At 43.9% G+C, this 24,319-nt stretch overlaps 2 protein-coding genes across 2 annotated transcripts; both read right to left on the reverse strand.

Annotated features, from left to right (window-relative positions):
• Nucleotides 1-805: 805 nt before the first annotated feature.
• On the reverse strand, nucleotides 806-2,933 carry LOC137609331 (keratin, type I cytoskeletal 13-like). The gene is made up of 6 exons (XM_068336310.1): nucleotides 2,380-2,933; nucleotides 2,171-2,253; nucleotides 1,824-1,980; nucleotides 1,532-1,693; nucleotides 1,124-1,249; nucleotides 806-1,048 (listed from the first exon to the last, which is right to left on the reverse strand). The coding sequence occupies exons 1-6, from the start codon at nucleotides 2,752-2,754 to the stop codon at nucleotides 806-808; spliced, it is 1,146 nt and encodes a 381-aa protein (XP_068192411.1). The 5' UTR covers nucleotides 2,755-2,933.
• A 1,566-nt stretch (nucleotides 2,934-4,499) lies between these two features.
• LOC137609759 (keratin, type I cytoskeletal 13-like) lies at nucleotides 4,500-6,913 on the reverse strand. Its single transcript, XM_068337025.1, has 7 exons — nucleotides 6,427-6,913; nucleotides 6,181-6,263; nucleotides 5,734-5,890; nucleotides 5,490-5,651; nucleotides 5,106-5,231; nucleotides 4,817-5,040; nucleotides 4,500-4,729 (listed from the first exon to the last, which is right to left on the reverse strand). Exons 1-7 carry the CDS (start codon nucleotides 6,853-6,855, stop codon nucleotides 4,633-4,635), a joined length of 1,278 nt encoding a protein of 425 aa, XP_068193126.1. The 5' UTR covers nucleotides 6,856-6,913; the 3' UTR covers nucleotides 4,500-4,632.
• Between the last annotated feature and the right edge of the window lie 17,406 nt (nucleotides 6,914-24,319).

Genomic DNA, 24,319 nt, shown 5'->3' on the forward strand with positions numbered 1-24,319 from the left:
TTCAAGTTTTAAAGACCCTCTGAAAGACCATTGAAACATTAATTATCTTTCTGGATTGAGTTATATTTGTACTTCCAGTTTTATTTTGAAAGTTCATTTCCCTGTAATGTTTTTCCTCAGCATTTCCTGTCTGTTGTTTCGTCTGTTGGTTTCACCTGTGAACCGCCTCATCTGGGTTTTGGAGTTTGTGTCGTTCTATTTTGACATTGTCATGATCATTTCTCTGCTTTGTCCTTCAGCTGCTCCAGTTTTCTCCGCAAATGTAAGTGGAAGAGAAATATTCTCTTTATTAGTGTCTGAATGTTTCTGTGAAGAAACTCCTGAACAAATCAGGACAGAAATTCACCATTCAACAGGGTGGGGTCACCAGAACAACCCAACTGAACACTGGTGATGGTAAAGGTTGGATTCTGTCACAGCTACCCATTTTATTTTGAAATTCCATTTTTTTGTGTTTTGTTCCCTCTTCCACCCGACGTCTTCATTATGTATCACTGTAAACATCTAAGATTCTATCAGGTTCCTCATAAATGTTCGCACAGCGTAGCATCAAATGTTTATAAATGTGATCAACAAAAGATCTTGAAAGGAGTGAACAGAAAGACAATTTTCAGTTCATCAGAGTCATTTTATTTCTTCACTTCTGAGAACGGCTGACAGACGTTTGTTGTTTTGTCTTACGACTTGTTTTCAATGACACTCGTGGTGGTGGTCTGTTGAAAAACACAAAGAAAGTATACCATTAGCTTTGTTTGACGCCAACTACATTTGGTTATTGAATACCATTAGCTTTGCTCTTTTAGCGTTAGCTGTGAACTGGTGAACTCACAACGACTCCCCCATCAAGCAGTCTCCTGTACTCGGCGATCTCCAACTCCAGTCTGGCCTTGGTGTCCAGCAGCATCTGGTACTCTTGTGCCTGGTGTGTCAGGTCAGCTCTCAGGCAGCTCAGCTGGTCCTCCAGAGCGTTCACCTGACTCTGGTAACCCGCCAACATGCTGGCATACCGGTTCTTGGTTTCGGCGAGGGTTGCCCCAAGAGACGCTTTCTGTTGGTGACGAAACAGTGTTAGGAGAACAGTTGAGGAACAGTTGATTCGTGGCCATGTCTAGTAGAGACCCACCATGCTGAGCTGTGCTTGGAGTTCGATTTCCAGGTTATGCAGGGTGGTTGTGACTGTCTTAATCTCAGAGCGTGATGACTGAAGGGTCTCTGTGCTCACGGCGACCTCCTTATTTAGCTCTGCAGACTACAAGAAGAACAAAAGTCATGGAAGAAAAATCAGCTATGAGTTTTAAATGTCCGAATTACTCGACGTGTACACTGATGACACTCTACTGTTCATTGGTTGTGTTGCATCATTTCTACTTTAAACTACTCAGGGTTGAACCCATGAATGAAGTAAAAAGTACATACAACTAAATTAGAGTAAGATTATAATTATAAAACATTTTTAAAGAAGTTGGCTTCTCAAGTTGTTTTTCATGGAACATTTGTAGCATCACTGACATGACAGGTTTTTATCACTAACCTTGGCATCGAACCAGTATTGCAAGTCTCTGTGGTTCTTGGCGGCGACTGCTTCATATTGCTGTCTGATTCCATCAATGACAGAAGTCAGGTCCTGCTGTGGAGCGGCGTCCACCTCCACGTTCACCCGACCTCCCACCTGGGATCTCAGAGCCAGCATGTCCTGCAAGAAAAGAAGTCCAGGTTAAATTTGCGCTACGAGTCCATAAAACAGATTGCCCCAAACAGCTTTACGACATGGATTGTTGGCTGAAACCTTTATGATGAGGTTCAGTTTTTGGTTTCTTGCTCACCTCGTCGTGGTTCCTCTTGAGGATGATCAGCTCCTCCCTCAGAGCTTCCAGCTGCATCTCCAGGTCGGACCTGCTAAGGGTCAGTTCGTCCAGGAGCCTCTTCAGCCCGGCGATGTCGGTCTCCACTGACATATGCATAGCCAGCTCGTTCTCATACCTACACAACAACAATCAAATAGGTTGCTTCATCTGAGAGAGGGTCCTCTAGTGGTCATGTGAGGAACTACCACCAATCAAAAGCACGGCTATCACAGTTGTTCGAAAGGATGGAATTCATGGAAAACACATTGTTATTTATGATGAATATGAGGACCAAATGTTTGGGCAGAGTTAAGACATGCACTCACTTGATTTTGAAATCATCAGCTGCTAGCTTAGCATTATCGATGGCGAGGCAGACAGATCCATTCACAGCGGTGGCATCACGGATCTGAAACAAGTCGACACAATCAACTGGAAGGGTTTTTATTTCTTAAAAGATTTGAACTTCACGTGTCAACTGGTGTTTGACCTGATCTCTGCTGTACCTTCTGATGAACGACAGAACTGGTCTTACCTTGTCCTGCAGGCCGCCGATGGTGGCCATGTATGCAGTCCAGTCATGGCCCGCAGGTGCAGTCTTCTGTTCCAGGAAGTTCCTGATCTTCAGCTCCAGCTCAGCGTTGGCTGCCTCCAGCTTGCGCACTTTATCTAGGTAGGACGCCAGGCGGTCGTTGAGGTTCTGCATGGTGGCCTTCTCGTTCTCGGTGACGTAGAGGGCGTCGTTCAGGTCGAAGGCACCACCAGCACCACCAGCAGCAACAGCATAGGAGTAGGATCTGTTGGAGACACGGATCCCGGATCCTCCGGCGCCGCCGTACACGCTGGGGGACCTCATGGAGCCAAGGCGGCTTCCGCTGGAGTAGCTGATGGATTTTGCGTAGGTGGTCATGGTGAAGCTGTCTGCCTTCTCGGATGAAGAGGAGAGTATGAAGGGTACGCTGGACTCTCTCCTCTTTTTATGTCATCAGCACCACGTTGGGGTGGGGTCCAGAACCAGGGACCCGTCCACCGCCTCAGGGCCAGACATCCAGTATAGATGAACAAGCAGGTGCATCACGTTAACTTACATGCTTCTCATAACTTTGTTTGCCTACAGGTGACTCCATCCTTTGTTCAGGTGCATCTTTCCTCCTTTTATCTCAGCGTACTGGATTCTTTTTCTTTCGAGCGACAACCTGAAACCTTTTGTGAAATCTAGCCAACCCGGTTTGGACACCATGAGACAATGTTTTGCACTGAAACTCTGAAACTGGTTTCAGTGCAAAAAAGACAAAAGTATGGAGGTATTTCATATGTCACCAGATGAAGTTCCTACAAAGATGACAAAAAGACCTTTGTTTCACTACATACTGATTCTTCCTCCAGGACAAATTCTCTGACTGCTCCAGTTTTGTCCAAAAACGTAAGTGGGCCAGTTCTGTCTTCAGTTGGTTCATCTGGACTTGTTTCAAGCATCCAGCAGGAAAACGACACTTTATTCATGACAGACCCCTGCTGAAGTTGTTGTAATTGATCAATGAGCAAAAACATTATGTTCAATGTAAGTCAGCAAACATTTCAGTGCTTGTTTTGCAGAGTTATTCGCCTGATGTCCTGACAACCAGCGAATGCACTGATGACTGCAGTTCCCCTTTTTGCCACAACCCCGCGGGGGCAGCACTGCTGCGTTCATGCATCTGCCTTACTCGTCTCCCCCTGTTGTTGCTGTTTGTTGTTGTGTCTGTTAGCGTCTCAGAGCGTCAGGCTTCCCACCTTGGATATGTTACCGTTTATCATGGCTCTTTTCACTCGCTCTTGTACTTTGCGTAAAGAAACTTTCTAAAGACGTTTGGTTTATTGTTGGTTTTGCTAGTTCGGGAGTTTCAATTGAGACGTAATACGTTCTGTGTTAGTGTCTGGGGTTTCTTCTTTAAGAAGGTAGTCATGTGACCGAGGCAAGCATCTTGCGTCAAGGGTGACTGATAGACAAATGGGGTGTAGAGAATTCGATAATTTTCCAAAACAGAGCGTCGTTCAGAATCAGATAATAAATAAAACATAATAAAATAATGATTTGTATGCTTTCTATACGGCCCAGTACCAATAGGTTGGAGTCTAAAGATAAGTTACTTCACCGTACTACAGTATTTTATTTCATTATGTGTTGTTTTAATGTCTGTAATTATTTCTGGTCAATCTTAGGGAATAGAACTTCAGTATTTAAAGTTATGACAATTAAATGAACTCAAATAGTGATTATAGATGGAAATGTAATAAATACCAACTTACAAACCATTCAACTTACTAACAGCCTCTTGGAACCAATCATATTACTGCAGTATAAACACTAACAGTACTCTAATATCTAATTGATTTTATCTGATCGATATTGTGGTTGAAAAATTAAAACGTAAACATTAATATTTCCCAACTGGATGAAGACATTGGTTTAAAAACAGGAAATACTTCCTAAAATCTACTTAAAGTCGTTGGTTAAAATTCAACCGCCCCGAGTAACATTTACGAGAAAAGGTGGATCGGCTCCAAACTCCGGTTAGATGAGTGTCGTTAAAATGTCAAATAAATATTTGAATGTTCCCTTGCTGAAATCTTTTTTCTTGAATCTCTTAAAATAGAACCGAAGGAAACAGGATTTCAAACGTGAACTTTTATTGTATTTTCTGCTCAGAGACTCCCCAAACGCCGGGAACAGATGCCTCGACATCTGGTGACGGATCCCCTCAGACCCGGGTTGGCGTTGGTGGGTGGGCGTGTCCTCCGAGCGGCCTCATATGATCTTACTGACGGACTCGGTGGTGGAGCTGACCACCCTCCCGTCCACGATCTCCTCCACCACGGTGATGACCTTCTGCTTGGTGGTGACGCTGTGGGAGGAGATCAAATTCGTCAGTCGGACCAAGAAGAACAACTGACGTGTTTCAGACTCAACTTTATTTCCAACGGTTTCTCACCTGCTGCTCATCTCGCCCTCCAGCAGCCTGCGGTACTCGGCGATCTCCATCTCCAGGCGGGTCTTGATGTCCAGCAGCATCCGGTACTCACTTCCCTGCCGCTCCAGGTCGGCCTTCAGCTGCATCAGCTGCTCCTCCAGGCAGGTCACCTGGTTCTGGTACCCGGCCAGCATCATGGCGTAGCGGTTCTGGGTGTCGGCCAGCGAGCCTTCCAGGGATGCTTTCTGCAACACAGAGTTGGCATGACGAGACGCTGGCGGAGGCGGCGGTGGGAGGAAGCGACGCTCACCATGCTGAGCTGAGACTGCAGTTCGATCTCCAGGCTCTGCAACGTCCTTCTGACCTCGGTGATCTCGGATTTGGACGTCTGGAGGGTTTCAGTGGTGACGGAGAATTCCTGCTTCATGTTTTCTGTCTGCGGACGAACATCCGTTTGATTCAACAAAGGTAAAACAAAGGTAAGAAACCCCGCCCTCTTTTTACGCCATACTGACTCATAAAATCTAGGTTTTCACTGAATCCTGGCTGAAGTTCATTCTGGGTTCGTTTAGTCATGACTGCGTTACAGATGAAGTATGTTCACCATGTTTGCGTTGTTTAGCTTGTTAGCTATTTAGCATGCATGAAACAGACAATCTCATGAGCTATGTCGATAGCACGGCTAACACGTCACCTTTGTGTTGTACCAGCTCAGCAGTTCTTTGTTGTTTTTGGCGATAAGGCTCTCGTAGTGCTCCCGTATCTCGGCCATGACCTTAGAGAGGTCTGCTTGCGGCGTGGCGTCCACCTCCACGTTCACCTGTCCGCTCATCTGATCTCGCATCAGCATCAGCTCCTACGAGGAGAAAGGAGGTCAAGACCAGAAAGCCTCCTTCAGGACGAGAGTTTTTACCCGAGGTCTTTGAGAGTTCGCTGACCTCCTCGTGGTTCTTCTTGAGGTAGATCAGCTCCTCTTTCAGGGATTCGATCTGCATCTCCAGGTCGGCCCGGGCCAGAGTCAGTTCATCCAGAACCTTCCTCAGTCCGTAGATGTCAGCCTCCACCGACTGACGCATTCCCAGCTCGCTCTCGAACCTGCAGGTTCGACCACAGAGGAGGAAACCGGTTAGCCCGCTAACCCGCTAACGCTCCTGGCCTTCAGCATCTCTCCGAGCTCCTATGTTTCCACCACATTGTTGACTTCATACGAAAATTAATTGGCATACTACTTAGCTTTGCAGCTACTTGGGAAAGTTATACATCAGTAGGATTACACAAAAGCTACTGGACCGATCCCAAAACTTCACGCCGGGGCCTAGACGGGCCAGGTGAGGTCTTGGCAGAGGTGTGTTTGAATCCGGTCCAGGACCGTTTTAACCCCTTACTTGACCCTGAAGTCGTCAGCAGCCAGCTTGGCGTTGTCGATGGACAGGTAGATGGTGCCGTTGAGTCGGGTGGCATTCTGGATCTGGAAGGTGAGAGGGAAACTTTTACCTCAAAAAACAGATTTTTCGCATCTCGAGTTCACGCCGAAGGTCATGCGATGGCGTCATGACGACACCCATGGTCAAATCAGATCGCGTCGAATCATTTAGACGATGACCGGTTAGTTTAAACCAGGTTGAACCTACCTTGCCCTGCAGGTCCGCGATGGTGACGAAGTAGGCGCTGTAGTCCCTGGCAGTCGGGGAAGTTTTGCTCTCCAGGAACTGCCTGATCTTCATCTCCAGCTCCAGATTGGCCCCCTCCAGCTTGCGCACCTTTTCGAGGTACGTGGCCAGTCGGTCGTTCAGGTTCTGCATGGTGAACTTCTCGTTGGCACAGAGGTCCACACAGCCATCGCCACCACCGCCGCCTGATGAAACGGCGACGTAGCTGAACCCGCTAGAACCTCCGCCAGTGGAGCCGACGCCAAAGCTGGAGGCACCTCCGCGGCCGCCAAACATGGAGGAAGAGGAGGCGGTGCCGGTGGACATCCGCACCTTAGAGCCGAGTCCGCCGGTACTCATGGAGGAGCTGAGTCGGTAGCTGCCGCCTTGAGATGAGCTTCTCATAGACATGGTGGTGGAGTGGTGAGGAGAGCGCCGCTGGAGACGAGGGAGTGAGGAGCTCCGATAACGGCTCATTATTTTATACCATTAAATGATCAGGAGGAGGAGGAGGGATGGGAGGAGCCTCCCGTCCTTGTTTAACTCCACAGCGGAGCGTGTTGTTTGTGGGTGTGGAACCCAGCCGGACATAACGTGATAATTGAGTTGTGACGGATGGCTGAATTAAAGTTTTGCTAAGAAGCTCTGCAGGACGAGTTCAGACCTGGATGACATTTAGAACTGAAGTTCACTCTGAATAAAAGCTTCACCATCAATCAATCAGCAGCGGTGAAAGAAGCTGATGGGATTGAAAGGCGACTTTGTTCCAGACGTTCTGGGTGCAGCGCGGTTCCCTTCAGGCACCAAGACCTTCAGCGACCTCCCATGACTCCGAAGGGATCAGAGGATGTGGACCACGACCAGGCTCACGACTCACGCTAGGCACGCCGTCTGCAGCCGCTGATGCTGCTAACCTGAAGGCTAACCTGCCCCGGATGAAGTGCAGATACAGTTAGCATTAAAGATCTGCAGATAATGTAGCAACGCTGTAGCTACAGCTAGCATTAAACACCTACAGTTAGCTCTCAAACCCGTGTTAGCAAATCTGCAGCTACAGCAAACATTAACACATACAGCCAATGTTAGCATGTCTGTGACTGCAGCTAGCATGGAACATCTGCAGCCACTGTTAGCACTGCTGTAGCTACAGCTAGCATTAACCCCGCGAGTTGCATGGAATTTTTTTTTTTTTATGACATTTTAAAATCTCAGACCTGGAAACACATAAATGGTCATATTGATCAGTTATTTGGTTCTTGACTGAACTTTTATTTTATTTTATGTGTTTATTTCTTGTATTTTCGTGGTTTTCTCTGCCGTTTCCACGGTAACAGGGTGATTTGTCAGGCGGATTCTGGTTCTCGTCCTCCAAGTGTTTTATTTAATCCAGTTTAAGGAATTTATCTTCAGTTTATTTCATTTCAAACCAGCTGGACTGCCCCCCCTCCCCCTCATTAACCTGTCAACTTTCACCTGAATGCATCGCCCGCGGCAACGACCTTATGCAACAGATATACCTTGAGTGGGCGTGGCCTGTCGCCCACGGCGACGCTCAGGCATGTTCCTGTGGGACAACTTCACCTGTGAAAGTGAAGTGACTCAAAATAAACAAGTAAAAAGTTTGTCTATTGAAACGTCTGAAACGACGACCGCATCCGTACGAGACGCGTTGCCGTGGCGACTTTGCACGACCTCCTTCCATCGGACGTTTTTTGACTTTCTGCGTCTTTGCGGACGTGGAACTCGCCCGCGTCGTCTTTTCTCTACTTTCACTCTGGATGTTCTCACACCGATCAATCACCTTGGTGATTGACGTGAGATGACGGTCGCTCCTCCTCCTCCACCTCCTCCTCCTCCTCCTCCTCCTCTTCCTCAGAAAGTGACAAAAATTCTTCGGATTTTCCGTTTGTCTCCTCGGGGCTTTTTCTGTCTCGTAGAACCCGTCTCACGGAAACATTTGCACCAAAACCAAGACAAATATTTGTGTCTCGACACGAACCTGTCAACAGTTTGGCTCCTGAACGCAACACGGAGCAAACAGCAGCCGCTGAAAGAAGTGGCCAGAAGTATGTGGACACCAGGTGGTTCTGGGTGTGTCCACCTCCCTTCTGTTCCACCAGGCAAACCAGGGGATCCCAAACCCAGAAATCAAAATTTCCAAAAATTACAGTTTAACCCTTCAAAGCCAAATGTATTCTGATACATTCTGATTCAGTCAGCGTCTTCAAATTTTGATTTTTCTGCATCATAAATTTGTATAAATCAGGTTTTTCAGGAAAAATCGACAATCAGACACATGCACCTGCATTTTCCTTGTAAAAAAAACTACATTTAGGCATATATATATATATATATATATATAAATGTATGTGTATATATAATAATAATATAATAATAACACATTTAATTTAAAGGCTCCCTTCCCGACACTCAAGCTCACCGTACAAGATAACACAAAGTCTATTTTACAATCAACAAAAAAATAAAATAAAAACGTATGTATGTGTATACGTATATATGTGTACATATATGTCTCCCCACCTATATATTTGAATAAGCTCACTTGACAAAGTCTCACGCTGTCACCAACTCTCCCACTACCTGTCAATCAAACGCCCAACCAATCACGGCATATTTTTCCACGTTGATTTTTGCGTACGTTGGGTGCGCTTGGTTTATAATACCAATAAATTTGTTTTCATGTGTTTGGTATGAAGTCTGATATTATTGTGTTATCGTAGAAGTTCCACAAGTTCCTGCTAGTGTATACATACAGTATATATATACTGTATACTGTATATATATATATATTTTTGTAATTTTTTTGGTAACATCTGTCAGAAGGTTCCATTAGACCTTACTTTCTTAAAATTCGATGTTCTGTAAATTATTTCATGGTTCAGGCGTTAACGGATTATTAAAAATGATGAAAGAATTGGTCGTTGATCTGGCGTCTCATTGGACGGTAACAACGTGAGGTCATCTGGATGTTTTCACTTTAAATCACTCTCCTGCAATTACATTTGTTGGTTTTTGTGTCCTGCAAATTTTAAAATTTGCTCCAAATCTGGAAGTTTCTGTTCATTCCTTCTGGAAGGAATAATTCATTCAGCTGTTTTATCTATCCTCAGTTGTGGTATTTTAATCTCTTCGTAGCTCCGCCCACACAGGAACGGCCCGCTGGCGTTGTGGTCAGACGCTGAGCGTCTGATTCTCTAATATGCAAACAACAAACTTTTAAAAAGACGCCTGAAGCCACGACGCTCAAACGTTTTACATTCCATCTTCTCGTGTTCCGACGCGTCGCTGCTTCCAGCGCCGCTGCACATCGTTACCTTATAAGGAAACGTCAGGCGGGATCTCCTTCAGTCAATTATTGACATTTACTGGCGCAAAAATGCTAAAAGCATCAGATGGAAATCGTTAAAGTAAATCTAATCTAACATAAATGTTATTGTAAAAAATAAATCAATTCATGATCAGAAATCTTCAAATCACAATAACTTTATTGATAAACCTTTGGAGTCCTTCAGTTTTAGACGACCTGTTGTGTAGCTCATCCGACGTGAGGCGTTCACAGTCTCCTCCTCCTCACCTGGTCGTTTCACTAGTTTTGGCCACAAACAGGTTTTTTTTATTGTTCGACTGTCACTTTGGACCGATCCGTTCACACCTGTGCCGCCTCCTCTTCTTCAGGTGTTGTCACGACTCGTCAAAGGTCAAAGGGTGTGTCCTCGACACGCAGAAGCTGATTGGCTGAGCAGCTGTGAGAAAAAGCATTGAGTTAAATAGAGTGATTATTATAAAGCTTATCATCAATGTGTGTGTGTGTGTGTGTGTGTGTGTGTGTGTGTGCGTGCGTGCGTGCGTGCGTGCGTGCGTGCGTGCGTGTGTGTGTGTGTGTGTGTGTGTGTGTGTGTGTGTGTGTGTGCTTACAGACCTGTTCCAGCCGGTCTTCATGCATACCGTAGTAGTCACACCCCCCTGTACATTAATACATGTGAAGAACTCGGTTGTGTAACAGTGACCCCCCCCCCACACACACACACACACACACACACACACACCAAACACACACTAATGATTATCATTATAATCATTATAATCATGATGTCTGTTAAAACATGAACTGAAGTTTATCCACAAAATACTGATGAAAGAAATCTGAACAAGATACACAAACATCTAGTACTACCATCTAGTACTACCATCTAGTACTACCATCTAGTACTACCGTCTAGTACTACCGTCTAGTACTACCGTCTAGTACTACCGTCTAGTACTACCATCTAGTACTACCATCTAGTACTACCATCTAGTACTACCATCTAGTACTACCATCTAGTACTACCGTCTAGTACTACCGTCTAGTACTACCATCTAGTACTACCATCTAGTACTACCATCTAGTACTACCGTCTAGTACTACCGTCTAGTACTACCATCTAGTACTACCATCTAGTACTACCATCTAGTACTACCATCTAGTACTACCATCTAGTACTACCATCTAGTACGAACATGCAGTACTAGCATGCAGTATTAACAAATGTAGTACTAGCATGTAATACCAGCATGTAGTACTAGCATGTACTACTAGTACATGCAGTACTAGCATGCAGTACTAGCATGCAGTACTAGCATGTAGTACTAACACATGTAGTACTAACACATATAGTACTAACACATGTAGTACTAACACATGTAGTACTAACAGATGCAGTACTAACACATGTAGTACTAACACATGTAGTACTAACACATGTAGTACTAACAGATGCAGTACTAACACATGTAGTACTAATACATGTAGTACTAACACATGCAGTACTAACAGATGCAGTACTAACACATGTAGTACTAACACATGTAGTACTAACAGATGCAGTACTAACACATGTAGTACTAACACATGCAGTACTAACACATGTAGTACTAACACATGCAGTACTAATAGATGCAGTACTAACACATAAAGATGCAGTACTGGCACATGCAGTATTAACACATGTAGTACTAACAGATGCAGTACTAACACATGTAGTACTAACAGATGCAGTACTAACACATGTAGTACTAACAGATGCAGTACTAACACATGTAGTACTAACAGATGCAGTACTAACACATGTAGTACTAACAGATGCAGTACTAACACATGTAGTACTAACACATGCAGTACTAACACATGTAGTACTAACACATGCAGTACTAATAGATGCGGTACTAACACATAAAGATGCAGTACTAACACATGTAGTACTAACAGATGCAGTACTAACACATGTAGTACTAACAGATGCAGTACTAACACATGTAGTACTAACAGATGCAGTACTAACACATGTAGTACTAACAGATGCAGTACTAACACATGTAGTACTAACACATTCAGTACTAACACATGTAGTACTAACACATGTAGTACTAATAGATGCAGTACTAACACATAAAGATGCAGTACTGGCACATGCAGTACTAACAGATGCAGTACTAACACATGTAGTACTAACAGATGCAGTACTAACACATGTAGTACTAACAGATGCAGTACTAACACATGTAGTACTAACAGATGCAGTACTAACACATGTAGTACTAACAGATGCAGTACTAACACATGTAGTACTAACAGATGCAGTACTAACACATGTAGTACTAACACATGCGGTACTAACACATGTAGTACTAACACATGCAGTACTAATAGATGCGGTACTAACACATAAAGATGCAGTACTAACACATGTAGTACTAACAGATGCAGTACTAACACATGTAGTACTAACAGATGCAGTACTAACACATGTAGTACTAACAGATGCAGTACTAACACATGTAGTACTAACAGATGCAGTACTAACACATGTAGTACTAACACATTCAGTACTAACACATGTAGTACTAACACATGTAGTACTAATAGATGCAGTACTAACACATAAAGATGCAGTACTGGCACATGCAGTACTAACAGATGCAGTACTAACACATGTAGTACTAACAGATGCAGTACTAACACATGTAGTACTAACAGATGTAGTACTAACACATGCAGTATTAACACGTGATAGTACTCCAGTTTTTCTACTGATGACGTTTCATTTTCATCCTTTTCGGACGTTTGATGCGTTTCTGTTCTGATGCTGTTGAAAATCCGAAATGTGCAGAGACTCCTCCTCTGACCTCTGACCTTTGACCTCCTGACCCTTACATATCCCCACCATTAGCAGTGGCTGTAAATGACGGATGACCTCTGGTTCTTCACGTTGAGACGTCAGACTGGTCCAACTTCTGCGTCAGAACGCCTGAACGTTGTTTCAGGTCCGTCTCCAAACCAGGGAGCATCATGGGAAAACGTCTGTTTGTTTAACTCAAACTGAAACTTTTCTGTATTTCGGATTTAATACAAATAATAATTGGAATATCTCTTAAGTCTTTGTTTTAATTCCAATAGTTTTTTTTACAGTTCATAAAAATCAAATAAGAATCGAGGGGTAGTCGTGGTGAGGAGGGCTCCCTGTTGAAGCTGCTGACCCCACGACCCCACGACCCCGCGACCCAACTCCGGATAAGACGGGGAAGATGGATGGATGGAAAAATCAAATCAGTAAATTTCAAATAATCAGTCAAAGGATTCATATCCACAGATAATTTCTGCTCTCAGAACCGGGCCAGACTCTCACAGGCTGCTGGGACTCTGGACTCTGGTGGACCAGAACCAGCAGCTGAGACGGACCCCAAACCGTCACTGAGGACACGACGCTCTGGACCCAACGACCTACCAACCTACGACTCCACGGGAGACCGAGGTGGTTCCAGGTAAAACCTGACGATCACTTTATCATAATCATCGTCGTCCTCATCTGCTAAATTACCCATGATTCCAACAGTCATCTTCAGTCTTATCTCAGACACTTGTTGGCTCCGCCTTCTCAGACGCCACACCTTTTCGCCTAGCGCCACAGGTCTATCGATCAGCAGAGATCTGCTGCCTTCCGATGGCCAGAGTGAGAATCACACCTCGTCATCCTCTTGATAAAGTGATTTCACTGATGCTGATTTCTGGAGACATTTTCAAATCAGAAGTGTTTTCCTAGTTTAGTGGGAATTAATCTGGTTTAAGTTAACCAGTGTCTGATTCAACAAGACAAACATTATTTTTATTAATCAGCTTTAATTACATTAAAAAATCCAGAAACCCATTGTTTTTGACAAAAAAAAAAGACATGGATTAAAGAAAATCAAAAAGAAAATATTTTAAGACCACAATGAAAAAAATGACAAAAAAATGTTTCTAAAATTTAAAAAAAAATTAAAAAGTAAAGTCCCATTTTTACTTTTTACTCATAACCAGAAGAATCTAAGTTTGTTTTAATGTAATGTTATTTTAATTCACATGATTTTAAATTCATACACAACTAATTTTAAGTGGTAACACTTTGACACGTGAAAACCCTGATGTATATTATGTTTATTTTTTATAACAAAGAGCAAAAGATCCCAATCATGTAAACTCAATAAAAAAGCATAATGTTCTGCTGGATGGGAGGAGCTTAGAGGCGTCAGCTGTTTTGTGCTTCCACCAATGAGAGCCAAGCTTCAGGTGCACGGAAACAAACGGAGGTCACGGGGTTGTCACTGGTGAAAACTTCCAGCCAGTGTGATGTCACTCCCTAGTTATCCAATCAGATGCATGATGTAAGGTGTATGATGTCATGTATTCAACCATCTCTGGAGGAGAGGGGAGGGGCCTGAAAGGTAGGGATTTAATTCCTTTAAGAATTTTTTACTTTTCTTTACAAATACAAACAATGATTACAGTTCTAGCTAAACTAAGATAAGCTATTGTTGCTTCACAAACATGTTAGCATCAAAAAAATAGATGAAGCCAATAAAATATCACCAATATGACAATAATCGATTTTTAAAAATTAACGACGAAATACAGTACGGATGTTCAGATTCCACTGATAAACACTTTATTTTTAGGAATTTAAAAAAACTTTACTCCGATTTTATCGCCTTCACCAGGAGCTAATTTTTAATCAGAACAGATTCTGAAACTGAATTTACACCAGAGGTCTTCACGTCCTCTTTGACACGTTCAGCCCATTTCCTTGTCAGAGGTTTTTAAATGACGAACAACAAATAAAGTGATAAATAACCTTCTGGTCAAACCGTTTCAATTTTTTCATATTTTAATTTTTTTTTTAATTTTGGGGTTTCAGAGGATTAATGCATAAATCAATATCTCTGCATCATTGTTTTTTTCTCACCTGCAGCTTTTTGTTGTTTTTGTTGTTTGTCCTGACTTCCTTTCTGCCCCGCCGCCGAGATTGACAGAGCTGCCATCTTGCAAACACTGATCCTTTCCTTGATGCCTCCACCGCCGCTGCCGGTGCTTCTGACTGGCCGGTCGCTGCTGCTGATGACCCGCCCCCCCGTGCCAGAAGAGCCGCCGGTCTTTCCTTCACCTCGACTGCCGCCATTGCCACCGGTGCTGGTCAGTTTAGGCCCGCTCCCTGGGCTTTTATTGCTGTGTCCACCAACTGTTGGAGGGCTCACCCATCCACTACTACCCATACTGGCGCTCCTCCTCCCCCTGGGGCTTGGGGATCTCACGTTGCCCTTACGTGCACTGGTTGAGCTGTAAACAGGTTTCCATTCACCACTGGCAGGGCTAGAGAATTTCCCAGTCTTTCCACCACTACTGGTGCTGCTGCTACGTCTAACAACACCTAAGCTGAACCTACTACCGCTACCAGCATTGACTCCTGACCTACCGCCTGTTTGGCTACTTGGCGGGCTGATCATTGGGTTCCGATTGGCAATGACCTCGTCTGGACTACTGCCGTGACTCACACGTTCAGTATGCCCACCATAGACTCTCCACTCCCCACTCCCCCTACCTCCAAACCTCCCAGTTCCTAATGATCCTGGGGGGCTTGTTGCTAGCTCCACTGGTACTGGAGAGATTACTTCCCTGTCTACATTGGGGAAACTATCGTTTCCAGTGAATCTGCTCATGCGTCCTGTACTCCTACCGTAGACTTTCCACTCCCCACTTCCTCTACCACCAAACCTCCCAGTTCCTAGCGATCCTGGTGGGCTTGTTGTTAATGCTATGGGTTCTGGTGAGATTGTCTCCCTGTTTGTGTTCGGTAAGCTATCACTGCCAGTCCAGCTGCTCATGCGTCCAGTGCTCCCACTGTAGACTCTCCATTCCCCACTCCCTCCACCACCAAACCTCCCAGTTCCAAATGATCCTGGTGGGCTGGGTGATAGCTCTCCTGGTACCGGAGAGACTACTTCCCTATCTGTACTTGGGACGCTATCATTCCCAGTCCATCTGGTCATGCGTCCAGTACTCCTACCATAGACTCTCAACTCCCCACTCCCTCCACCACCAAACCTCCCAGTTCCAAATGATACTGGTGGGCTGGGTGATAGCTCTCCTGGTACCGGAGAGACTACTTCCCTATCTGTACTTGGGACGCTGTCTTTCCCAGTGTAGCTGCTCATGCGTCCAGTACTCCTACCGTAGACTCTCCACTCCCCACTCCCTCCACCACCAAAACGACCACTTCCTAATGATCCCGTGGGGCTTGTTGCGAGCCCAGTGGGTAAAGGAGACCTTACTTCCCTGTCTGTATTTGGGGAGCCATCGTTCCCAGTACAGCTGCTCATTCGTCCAGTATTCCCACCATAGACTCTCCACTCCCTACTCCCTCCAGCACCAAACCTCCCAGTTCCTAATGATCCTGGTGGGCTTGTTGCTAGCCCAGTAGGCACTGGAGAGATTACCCTGCCTGTATTTGGAGTTTGAGCATCTGACTTGTGAACAGAACTGCCTTTCTCTTTGTTCTTTGTTTTCATGCCACGATGAACTGGTCCTGCAAATTCCAAGCTCCTCAGGCTTTTGCTTATCTTTAATCCAATCTGTCGAATTAGTTTTTTAGACTTCTTTGTACTTTTCTCAGTACCTTGACTCCTTTTTTCACCCTCAAGTGATCCAGAATGCAGACTACTACCGTCTGTCACTGACATCATGATGTTTCTATTTCTGTCCTCTTCTAACATGGCTTGATCACCGCCGAATGAAATGGACTGGGCTTCCTCTTTTGTTGAGAGAACGTATTTCTCAACTGGTTTTTCATGTACATTTTCCTCAGTTGAAATGAAACATAGGTCATCATCATCTTCAACATTTGGACTCAGACATACCTCATCATCTTCTTCACCATCTGGACTCATACATACCTCATCATCAACAGGACTCAAACTTGTGAAGTCACTGGGACTCAAATGTGAATCTGGACTTGTAACATTCTCCTCTAGATCAATTGGGAAGAATAAGTCATGTGTCATGCTCGTTGACAGCTCAAGATCAACTGGACTAAGCGGTATTTCTGAAGTCAAGCATGTTTCATGGACTCCTCCTGGTCTCGACCACTCTTCAGCGGTAGAAGTACTCAAGTCTGTAGACATTTTTGTCTGTGGGATAATTAGTGTTGCCTCTTGATCTGATTGACTAAAATGGAACTTGTCTGGCTCAACATATTTCGACTTTACCTTGTTGGTATCATCGACCTTGAGTTCTACTTCATTCAAATTCTCTGAAGTGTTTCTATTGTCTGTGATTCTGGTTGGACCAACCACTCTGTCAGTCCATGTACCTGCATTGTCCTTGACTTTGTATTGTTCATAATTGGTCCCTTCCACTTCTTCTACTTCTTCTCCTCTCTTTTCATGCCCTTTTATGTCCTTGTCATTCACCAGAGTCAAGTTTACAGAGGTTATACCTTGAGCCTCTTCTGACTTCAGAATATGAGAACCAGGGACACAGGATGTAACAGAAGCTTCTTCTTCCTCATCCATGACTTCTTCTGGAGTGTCCTGACTTGAAGGTAAATCCTGTTCAGAGTTTTGGTCCTCAGCCTGGATGAGAGTCACAGTATTTTTCATTTGAGCTGACAGCACAGGTTCTTTCTCTTTCTGAAACTCTTCAGAAGTGAAAGATTCTGGTTTTGCCTGAACAACAGTGATCGTGAGAGATTGATTGTCAGAAGCAAATGTGGTTGTGTGTGCATTTCTTCTCTCGAGGTTGTCATCACTGTCCAGGATACCCGAGGAAGCATTTATACTACAGAACATGGTATCTGTATCCCTGATAGCTTGGTCTTGTTCACCTTTTGATAGACTGGATATTGTCAAACTCTGATCTAAACTAAGAACAGGCAAACTATCCAAACTTGAAGGCAAAACTTTTACAGGAGCTTGATTCTTTGCCTGAATGGGGCTTTCCCTTCCCATCATGTGAGTTGACGCTACAGGTTCTGTCTCTTTTTGAACCTCTGAAGATGCTTGATGGAAAATAAAAGACTCTGGTTTTGCCTGACCAGTGACTTCCTTGTCTGGCTGTTTGTCAGAAACCAGTCCACTGATTCCTGTTGTAGTTTCACTTTTGATATTGTCATTATTTTCCAGGGTATCTACAGAAGTGTTTTCAACGCTTGATCCCAAAGTACCTTCAAGATCATCTGCTCCTTTCTTTTCTTCTACTGTTTTGTCCTTGTCTTCACTTGTGCTCAGGTCACCAGAGACCTCAACTTGAAACTTTTTTGATTCACTATTGACAGATCTTGAGTCACCAAATTGTGTAATTATAGCTTCTTTTTGCTCCCTTAAAGTCTCCTCTGGAGTTTCAGAAACTGAAAACACAAGTTTTGCAGAGGTTTCAACCTGGATTGAGTCCTCAGTGAGTTCTATTTGAGGGGGAACCAACACTTCTGTGTTTCTGTAGACCTGCGTAACTGTGTTATTGCTAGAACCAGCTGTTGTTGAATGTGTTAAATGTGGTTGTTGGTTTATTTCTGCTTCTGAACAAACAGTATTGGGGATCCCACTTTCAACGATGGGCTCTGATTTATGTGCTGGCAAATTAGCCTCCATAGCAGTTTGCTGGGAAGGTACAGGTTCTGCTTTTGCCTGGACAGCAGCGCCCCGAACAGGTTGCATGTCTAGAGCTGGTGGGAATCTTCCTCGTGGACATCTACCCTCAAGATTATCCTTGTCCAAGACAACCAGTGAAACGTTTGCAATGCATGACCCCATATTTTCCTCCTCCTTGACTCTGTTGTGTTCAAAATTTGTTGCATGGGTCAAAACCAAGATCTGATCTAATCTGATGATTTTTGAAGCACCTTCTACTTCTTGTCTTTCTACTTCCTTGTCGTCTTTCTCCTCCTCTAACGTAAGACGGTGCAGCTCAGAGAGTGGAGATGATGAAAGACCAACTTCTCTTGGGGATGCTTCTAAATTTAACGGCTCACATGTGGTAATGTTCTTGTTCTTAGCCTTGATGGAGTCCTCAGTTTCTGATGGTCCTTCCTTATATTTAATTTGAACTGACACCACAGGTTCTATCTTTCTCTGGAGCTCTTCAACAGTTTCTCTGGGAGTAGAAATGTCTGGTTTTGCCTGATCAGTGACTTCCTTGTCTGGCTGTTTGTCAGAAACCAGTGCACTGATTCCTGTTGTAGTTTCACTTTTGATATTGTCATTATTTTCCAGGGTATCTACAGAAGTGTTTTCAACGCTTGATCCCAAAGTACCTTCGAGATCGTCTGCTCCTTTCTTTTCTTCTACTGTTTTGTTCTTGTCTTCACTTGTGCTCAGGTCACCAGAGACCTCAACTTGAAACTTTTTTGATTCACTATTGACAGATGTGGAGTCACCAGATTGTGTAATTACAGCTTCTTTTTGCTCCCTTAAAGTCTCTTCTGGAGTTTCAGAAACTGAAAACACACGTTTTGCAGAGGTCTCAACCTGGATTGAGTCCTCAGTGAGTTCTATTTGAGGGGGAACCAACACTTCTGTGTTTCTGTAGACCTGCGTAACTGTGTTATTGCTAGAACCAGCTGTTGTTGAATGTGTTAAATGTGGTTGTTGGTTTATTTCTGCTTCTGAACAAACAGTATTGGGGATCCCACTTTCAACGATGGGCTCTGATTTATGTGCCGGCAAATTAGCCTCCATAGCAGTTTGCTGGGAAGGTACAGGTTCTGGTTTTGCCTGGACAGCAGCGCCCCGAACAGGTTGCATGTCTAGAGCTGGTGGGAATCTTCCTCGTGGACATTTACCCTCAAGATTATCCTTGTCCAAGACATCCAGTGAAACGTTTGCAATGCGTGACCCCATATGTTCAAAATTTGTTGCATGGGTCGAAATCGAGATCTGATCTAATCTGATGATTTTTGAAGCACCTTCTACTTCTTTTCGTTCTACTTCCTTGTCGACTTCCTCCTCCTCTAACCGAAGACGGTGCAGCTCAGAGAGTGGAGATGATGAAAGACCAACTTCTCTTGGGGATGCTTCTAAATTTAATGGCTCACATGTGGTAATGTTCTTGTTCTTAGCCTTGATGGAGTCCTCAATTTCTGATGGTCCTTCCTTATATTTAATTTGAACTGACACCACAGGTTCTATCTTTCTCTGGAGCTCTTCAACAGTTTCTCTGGGAGTAGAAATTTCAGGTTCTATTTTTCTCTGGAGCTCTTCAACAGTTTCTCTGGGAGTAGAAATGTCTGGTTTTGCCTGACCAGTGACTTCCTTGTCTGGCTGTTTGTCAGAAACCAGTCCACTGATTCCTGTTGTAGTTTCACTTTTGATATTGTCATTATTTTCCAGGGTATCTACAGAAGTGTTTTCAACGCTTGATCCCAAAGTACCTTCGAGATCGTCTGCTCCTTTCTTTTCTTCTACTGTTTTGTCCTTGTCTTCACTTGTGCTCAGGTCACCAGAGACCTCAACTTGAAACTTTTTTGATTCACTATTGACAGATCTGGAGTCACCAGATTGTGTAATCACAGCTTCTTTTTGCTCCCTTAAAGTCTCCTCTGGAGTTTCAGAAACTGAAAACACACGTTTTGCAGAGGTCTCAACCTGGATTGAGTCCTCAGTGAGTTCTATTTGAGGGGGAAGCATCACTTCTGTGTTTCTGTAGACCTGCGTAACTGTGTTATTGCTAGAATCAGCTGTTGTTGAATGTGTTAAAGGTGGTTGTTGGTTTATTTCTGCTTCTGAACAAACAGTATTGGGGATCCCACTTTCAATGATGGGCTCTGATTTATGTGCCGGCAAATTAGCCTCCATAGCAGTTTGCTGGGAAGGTACAGGTTCTGGTTTTGCCTGGACAGCAGCGCCCCGAACAGGTTGTATGTCTAGAGCTGGTGGGAACCTTCCTCGTGGACATTTACCCTCAAGATTATCCTTGTCCAAGACATCCAGTGAAACGTTTGCAATGCGTGACCCCATATGTTCAAAATTTGTTGCATGGGTCAAAATCGAGATCTGATCTAATCTGATGATTTTTGAAGCACCTTCTACTTCTTGTCTTTCTACTTCCTTGTCGTCTTTCTCCTCCTCTAACGTAAGACGGTGCAGCTCAGAGAGTGGAGATGATGAAAGACCAACTTCTCTTGGGGATGCTTCTAAATTTAACGGCTCGCATGTGGTAATGTTCTGGTTCTTAGCCTTGATGGAGTCCTCAGTTTCTGATGGTCCTTCCTTATATTTAATTTGAACTGACACCACAGGTTCTATCTTTCTCTGGAGCTCTTCAACAGTTTCTCTGGGAGTAGAAATGTCTGGTTTTGCCTGACCAGTGACTTCCTTGTCTGGTTGTTTGTCAGAAACCAGTGCACTGATTCCTGTTGTAGTTTCACTTTTGATATTGTCATTATTTTCCAGGGTATCTACAGAAGTGTTTTCAACGCTTGATCCCAAAGTACCTTCAAGATCATCTGCTCCTTTCTTTTCTTCTACTGTTTTGTCCTTGTCTTCACTTGTGCTCAGGTCACCAGAGACCTCAACTTGAAACTTTTTTGATTCACTATTGACAGATCTTGAGTCACCAAATTGTGTAATTATAGCTTCTTTTTGCTCCCTTAAAGTCTCCTCTGGAGTTTCAGAAACTGAAAATACAAGTTTTGCAGAGGTTTCAACCTGGATTGAGTCCTCAGTGAGTTCTATTTGAGGGGGAACCAACACTTCTGTGTTTCTGTAGACCTGCGTAACTGTGTTATTGCTAGAACCAGCTGTTGTTGAATGTGTTAAATGTGGTTGTTGGTTTATTTCTGCTTCTGAACAAACAGTATTGGGGATCCCACTTTCAACGATGGGCTCTGATTTATGTGCTGGCAAATTAGCCTCCACAGCAGTTTGCTGGGAAGGTACAGGTTCTGCTTTTGCCTGGACAGCAGCGCCCCGAACAGGTTGCATGTCTAGAGCTGGTGGGAATCTTCCTCGTGGACATCTACCCTCAAGATTATCCTTGTCCAAGACAACCAGTGAAACGTTTGCAATGCATGACCCCATATTTTCCTCCTCCTTGACTCTGTTGTGTTCAAAATTTGTTGCATGGGTCAAAACCAAGATCTGATCTAATCTGATGATTTTTGAAGCACCTTCTACTTCTTGTCTTTCTACTTCCTTGTCGTCTTTCTCCTCCTCTAACGTAAGACGGTGCAGCTCAGAGAGTGGAGATGATGAAAGACCAACTTCTCTTGGGGATGCTTCTAAATTTAACGGCTCACATGTGGTAATGTTCTGGTTCTTAGCCTTGATGGAGTCCTCAGTTTCTGATGGTCCTTCCTTATATTTAATTTGACCTGACACCACAGGTTCTATCTTTCTCTGGAGCTCTTCAACAGTTTCTCTGGGAGTAGAAATGTCTGGTTTTGCCTGACCAGTGACTTCCTTGTCTGGTTGTTTGTCAGAAACCAGTCCACTGATCCCTGTTGTAGTTTCACTTTTGATATTGTCATTATTTTCCAGGGTGTCTACAGAAGTGTTTTCAACGCTTGATCCCAAAGTACCTTCGAGATCGTCTGCTTCTTTCCCTTCTTCTACTGTTTTGTCCTTGTCTTCACTTGTGCTCAGGTCACCAGAGACCTCAACTTGAAACTTTTTTGATTCACTATTGACAGATCTGGAGTCACCAAATTGTGTAATTATAGCTTCTTTTTGCTCCCTTGGACTCTCTTGAGTTTCAAAAGCTGAAAACGCAAGTTGTGCAGTATCGTGACTCTTACCCTGGATGGAGTCCTCAGTGAGTTCTATTTGAGGGGGAACCATCAGTTCAGTCTTTCTGTAAACCTGCGTAACTGTGTTATTGCTGGAACCAGCTGTTGTTGAATGTGTTAAATGTGGTTGTTGGTTTATTTCTGCTTCTGAACAAACAGTATTGGGGATCTCACTTTCAATGATGGGCTCTGATTTATGTGCTGGCAAATTAGCCTCCATAGCAGTTTGCTGGGAAGGTACAGGTTCTGCTTTTGCCTGGACAGCAGTGCCCCAAACAGGTTGCATGTCTAGAGCTGGTGGGAATCTTCCTCGTGGACATTTACCCTCAAGATTATCCTTGTCCAAGACAACCAGTGAAACGTTTGCAATGCATGACCCCATATTTTCCTCCTCCTTGACTCTGTTGTGTTCAAAATTTGTTGCATGGGTCAAAACCAAGATCTGATCTAATCTGATGATTTTTGAAGCACCTTCTACTTCTTGTCTTTCTACTTCCTTGTCGTCTTTCTCCTCCTCTAACGTAAGACGGTGCAGCTCAGAGAGTGGAGATGATGAAAGACCAACTTCTCTTGGGGATGCTTCTAAATTTAACGGCTCACATGTGGTAATGTTCTTGTTCTTAGCCTTGATGGAGTCCTCAGTTTCTGATGGTCCTTCCTTATATTTAATTTGAACTGACACCACAGGTTCTATCTTTCTCTGGAGCTCTTCAACAGTTTCTCTGGGAGTAGAAATGTCTGGTTTTGCCTGATCAGTGACTTCCTTGTCTGGCTGTTTGTCAGAAACCAGTGCACTGATTCCTGTTGTAGTTTCACTTTTGATATTGTCATTATTTTCCAGGGTATCTACAGAAGTGTTTTCAACGCTTGATCCCAAAGTACCTTCGAGATCGTCTGCTCCTTTCTTTTCTTCTACTGTTTTGTCCTTGTCTTCACTTGTGCTCAGGTCACCAGAGACCTCAACTTGAAACTTTTTTGATTCACTATTGACAGATCTGGAGTCACCAGATTGTGTAATTACGTCTTCTTTTTGCTCCCTTAAACTGTCTTGAGTTTCAAAAACTGAAAACACAAGTTGTGCAGAACTCTTACCCTGGATGGAGTCCTCAGTTTCTGATGGTCCTTCCTTATATTTAATTTGAACTGACACCACAGGTTCTATCTTTCTCTGGAGCTCTTCAACAGTTTCTCTGGGAGTAGAAATTTCTGGTTTTGCCTGATCAGTGACTTCCTTGTCTGGTTGTGCACGGATTCCTGTTGTAGTTTTACTTTCGATATTGTCAGTACTTTCTAGGGTGTCTACAGGAGCATTTGCAATGGTTGACCTAACAGTACCTTCCAGTTCATCTTCTCCTTTCTTTTCTTCTCTTCGTATGTCCTTCTCTTCACTTGTGGTCAGGTCCCCAATGTGAACCTCCACTGATCCACTAATGACAGATCGGGAGTCACAGGATGTTGCAATTACAGTTTCTCTTTGTTCCCTTACAGTCTCTTCTGGAGTTTCTAAAATTGAAAACACAAGTTTTGCAGGATCCACCTGGATGGAGTTCTCAGTGAGTTCTACCTGAGTGGGAACCACCAGTTCTGTCTGTCTGTAGACCTGTTCAGCTTGGTTTTTGTTGGAATCACCTGTTGTTGAATTTGTTAAATGTGTTTGTTGGTTTATTTCTGCTTCTGAACAAACAATATTGGTGATCACTGTTTCAATGATGGGCTCTGATTTATATCCTTTGGAATTAGCTTCAATAGCAGTTTGCTGGTAAGGTGAAGGTTCTGGTTTTGCTCGG

This window comes from Antennarius striatus, chromosome 16 (genome assembly GCF_040054535.1).
Source record: "Antennarius striatus isolate MH-2024 chromosome 16, ASM4005453v1, whole genome shotgun sequence".
Classification (NCBI taxonomy): Eukaryota; Metazoa; Chordata; class Actinopteri; order Lophiiformes; family Antennariidae; genus Antennarius; species Antennarius striatus.

What these genes read in the sequence shown, in the direction of transcription:
- LOC137609331 (XM_068336310.1), bottom strand. Translation starts at nt 2,754, where the DNA reads ATGACCACCTACGCAAAATCCATCAGCTACTCCAGCGGAAGCCGCCTT. An exon ending in TCAAGAGGAACCACGACGAG is followed by an intron (nt 1,694 to 1,823) that starts GTGAGCAAGAAA and finishes CTTTTCTTGCAG; the next exon opens with GACATGCTGGCTCTGAGATC. An exon ending in AATACTGGTTCGATGCCAAG is followed by an intron (nt 1,250 to 1,531) that starts GTTAGTGATAAA and finishes TTCTTCTTGTAG; the next exon opens with TCTGCAGAGCTAAATAAGGA.
- LOC137609759 (XM_068337025.1), bottom strand. Translation starts at nt 6,855, where the DNA reads ATGTCTATGAGAAGCTCATCTCAAGGCGGCAGCTACCGACTCAGCTCC. An exon ending in TGCAGTCTCAGCTCAGCATG is followed by an intron (nt 5,041 to 5,105) that starts GTGAGCGTCGCT and finishes TCTGTGTTGCAG; the next exon opens with AAAGCATCCCTGGAAGGCTC. An exon ending in GAGGGCGAGATGAGCAGCAG is followed by an intron (nt 4,730 to 4,816) that starts GTGAGAAACCGT and finishes CTCCTCCCACAG; the next exon opens with CGTCACCACCAAGCAGAAGG.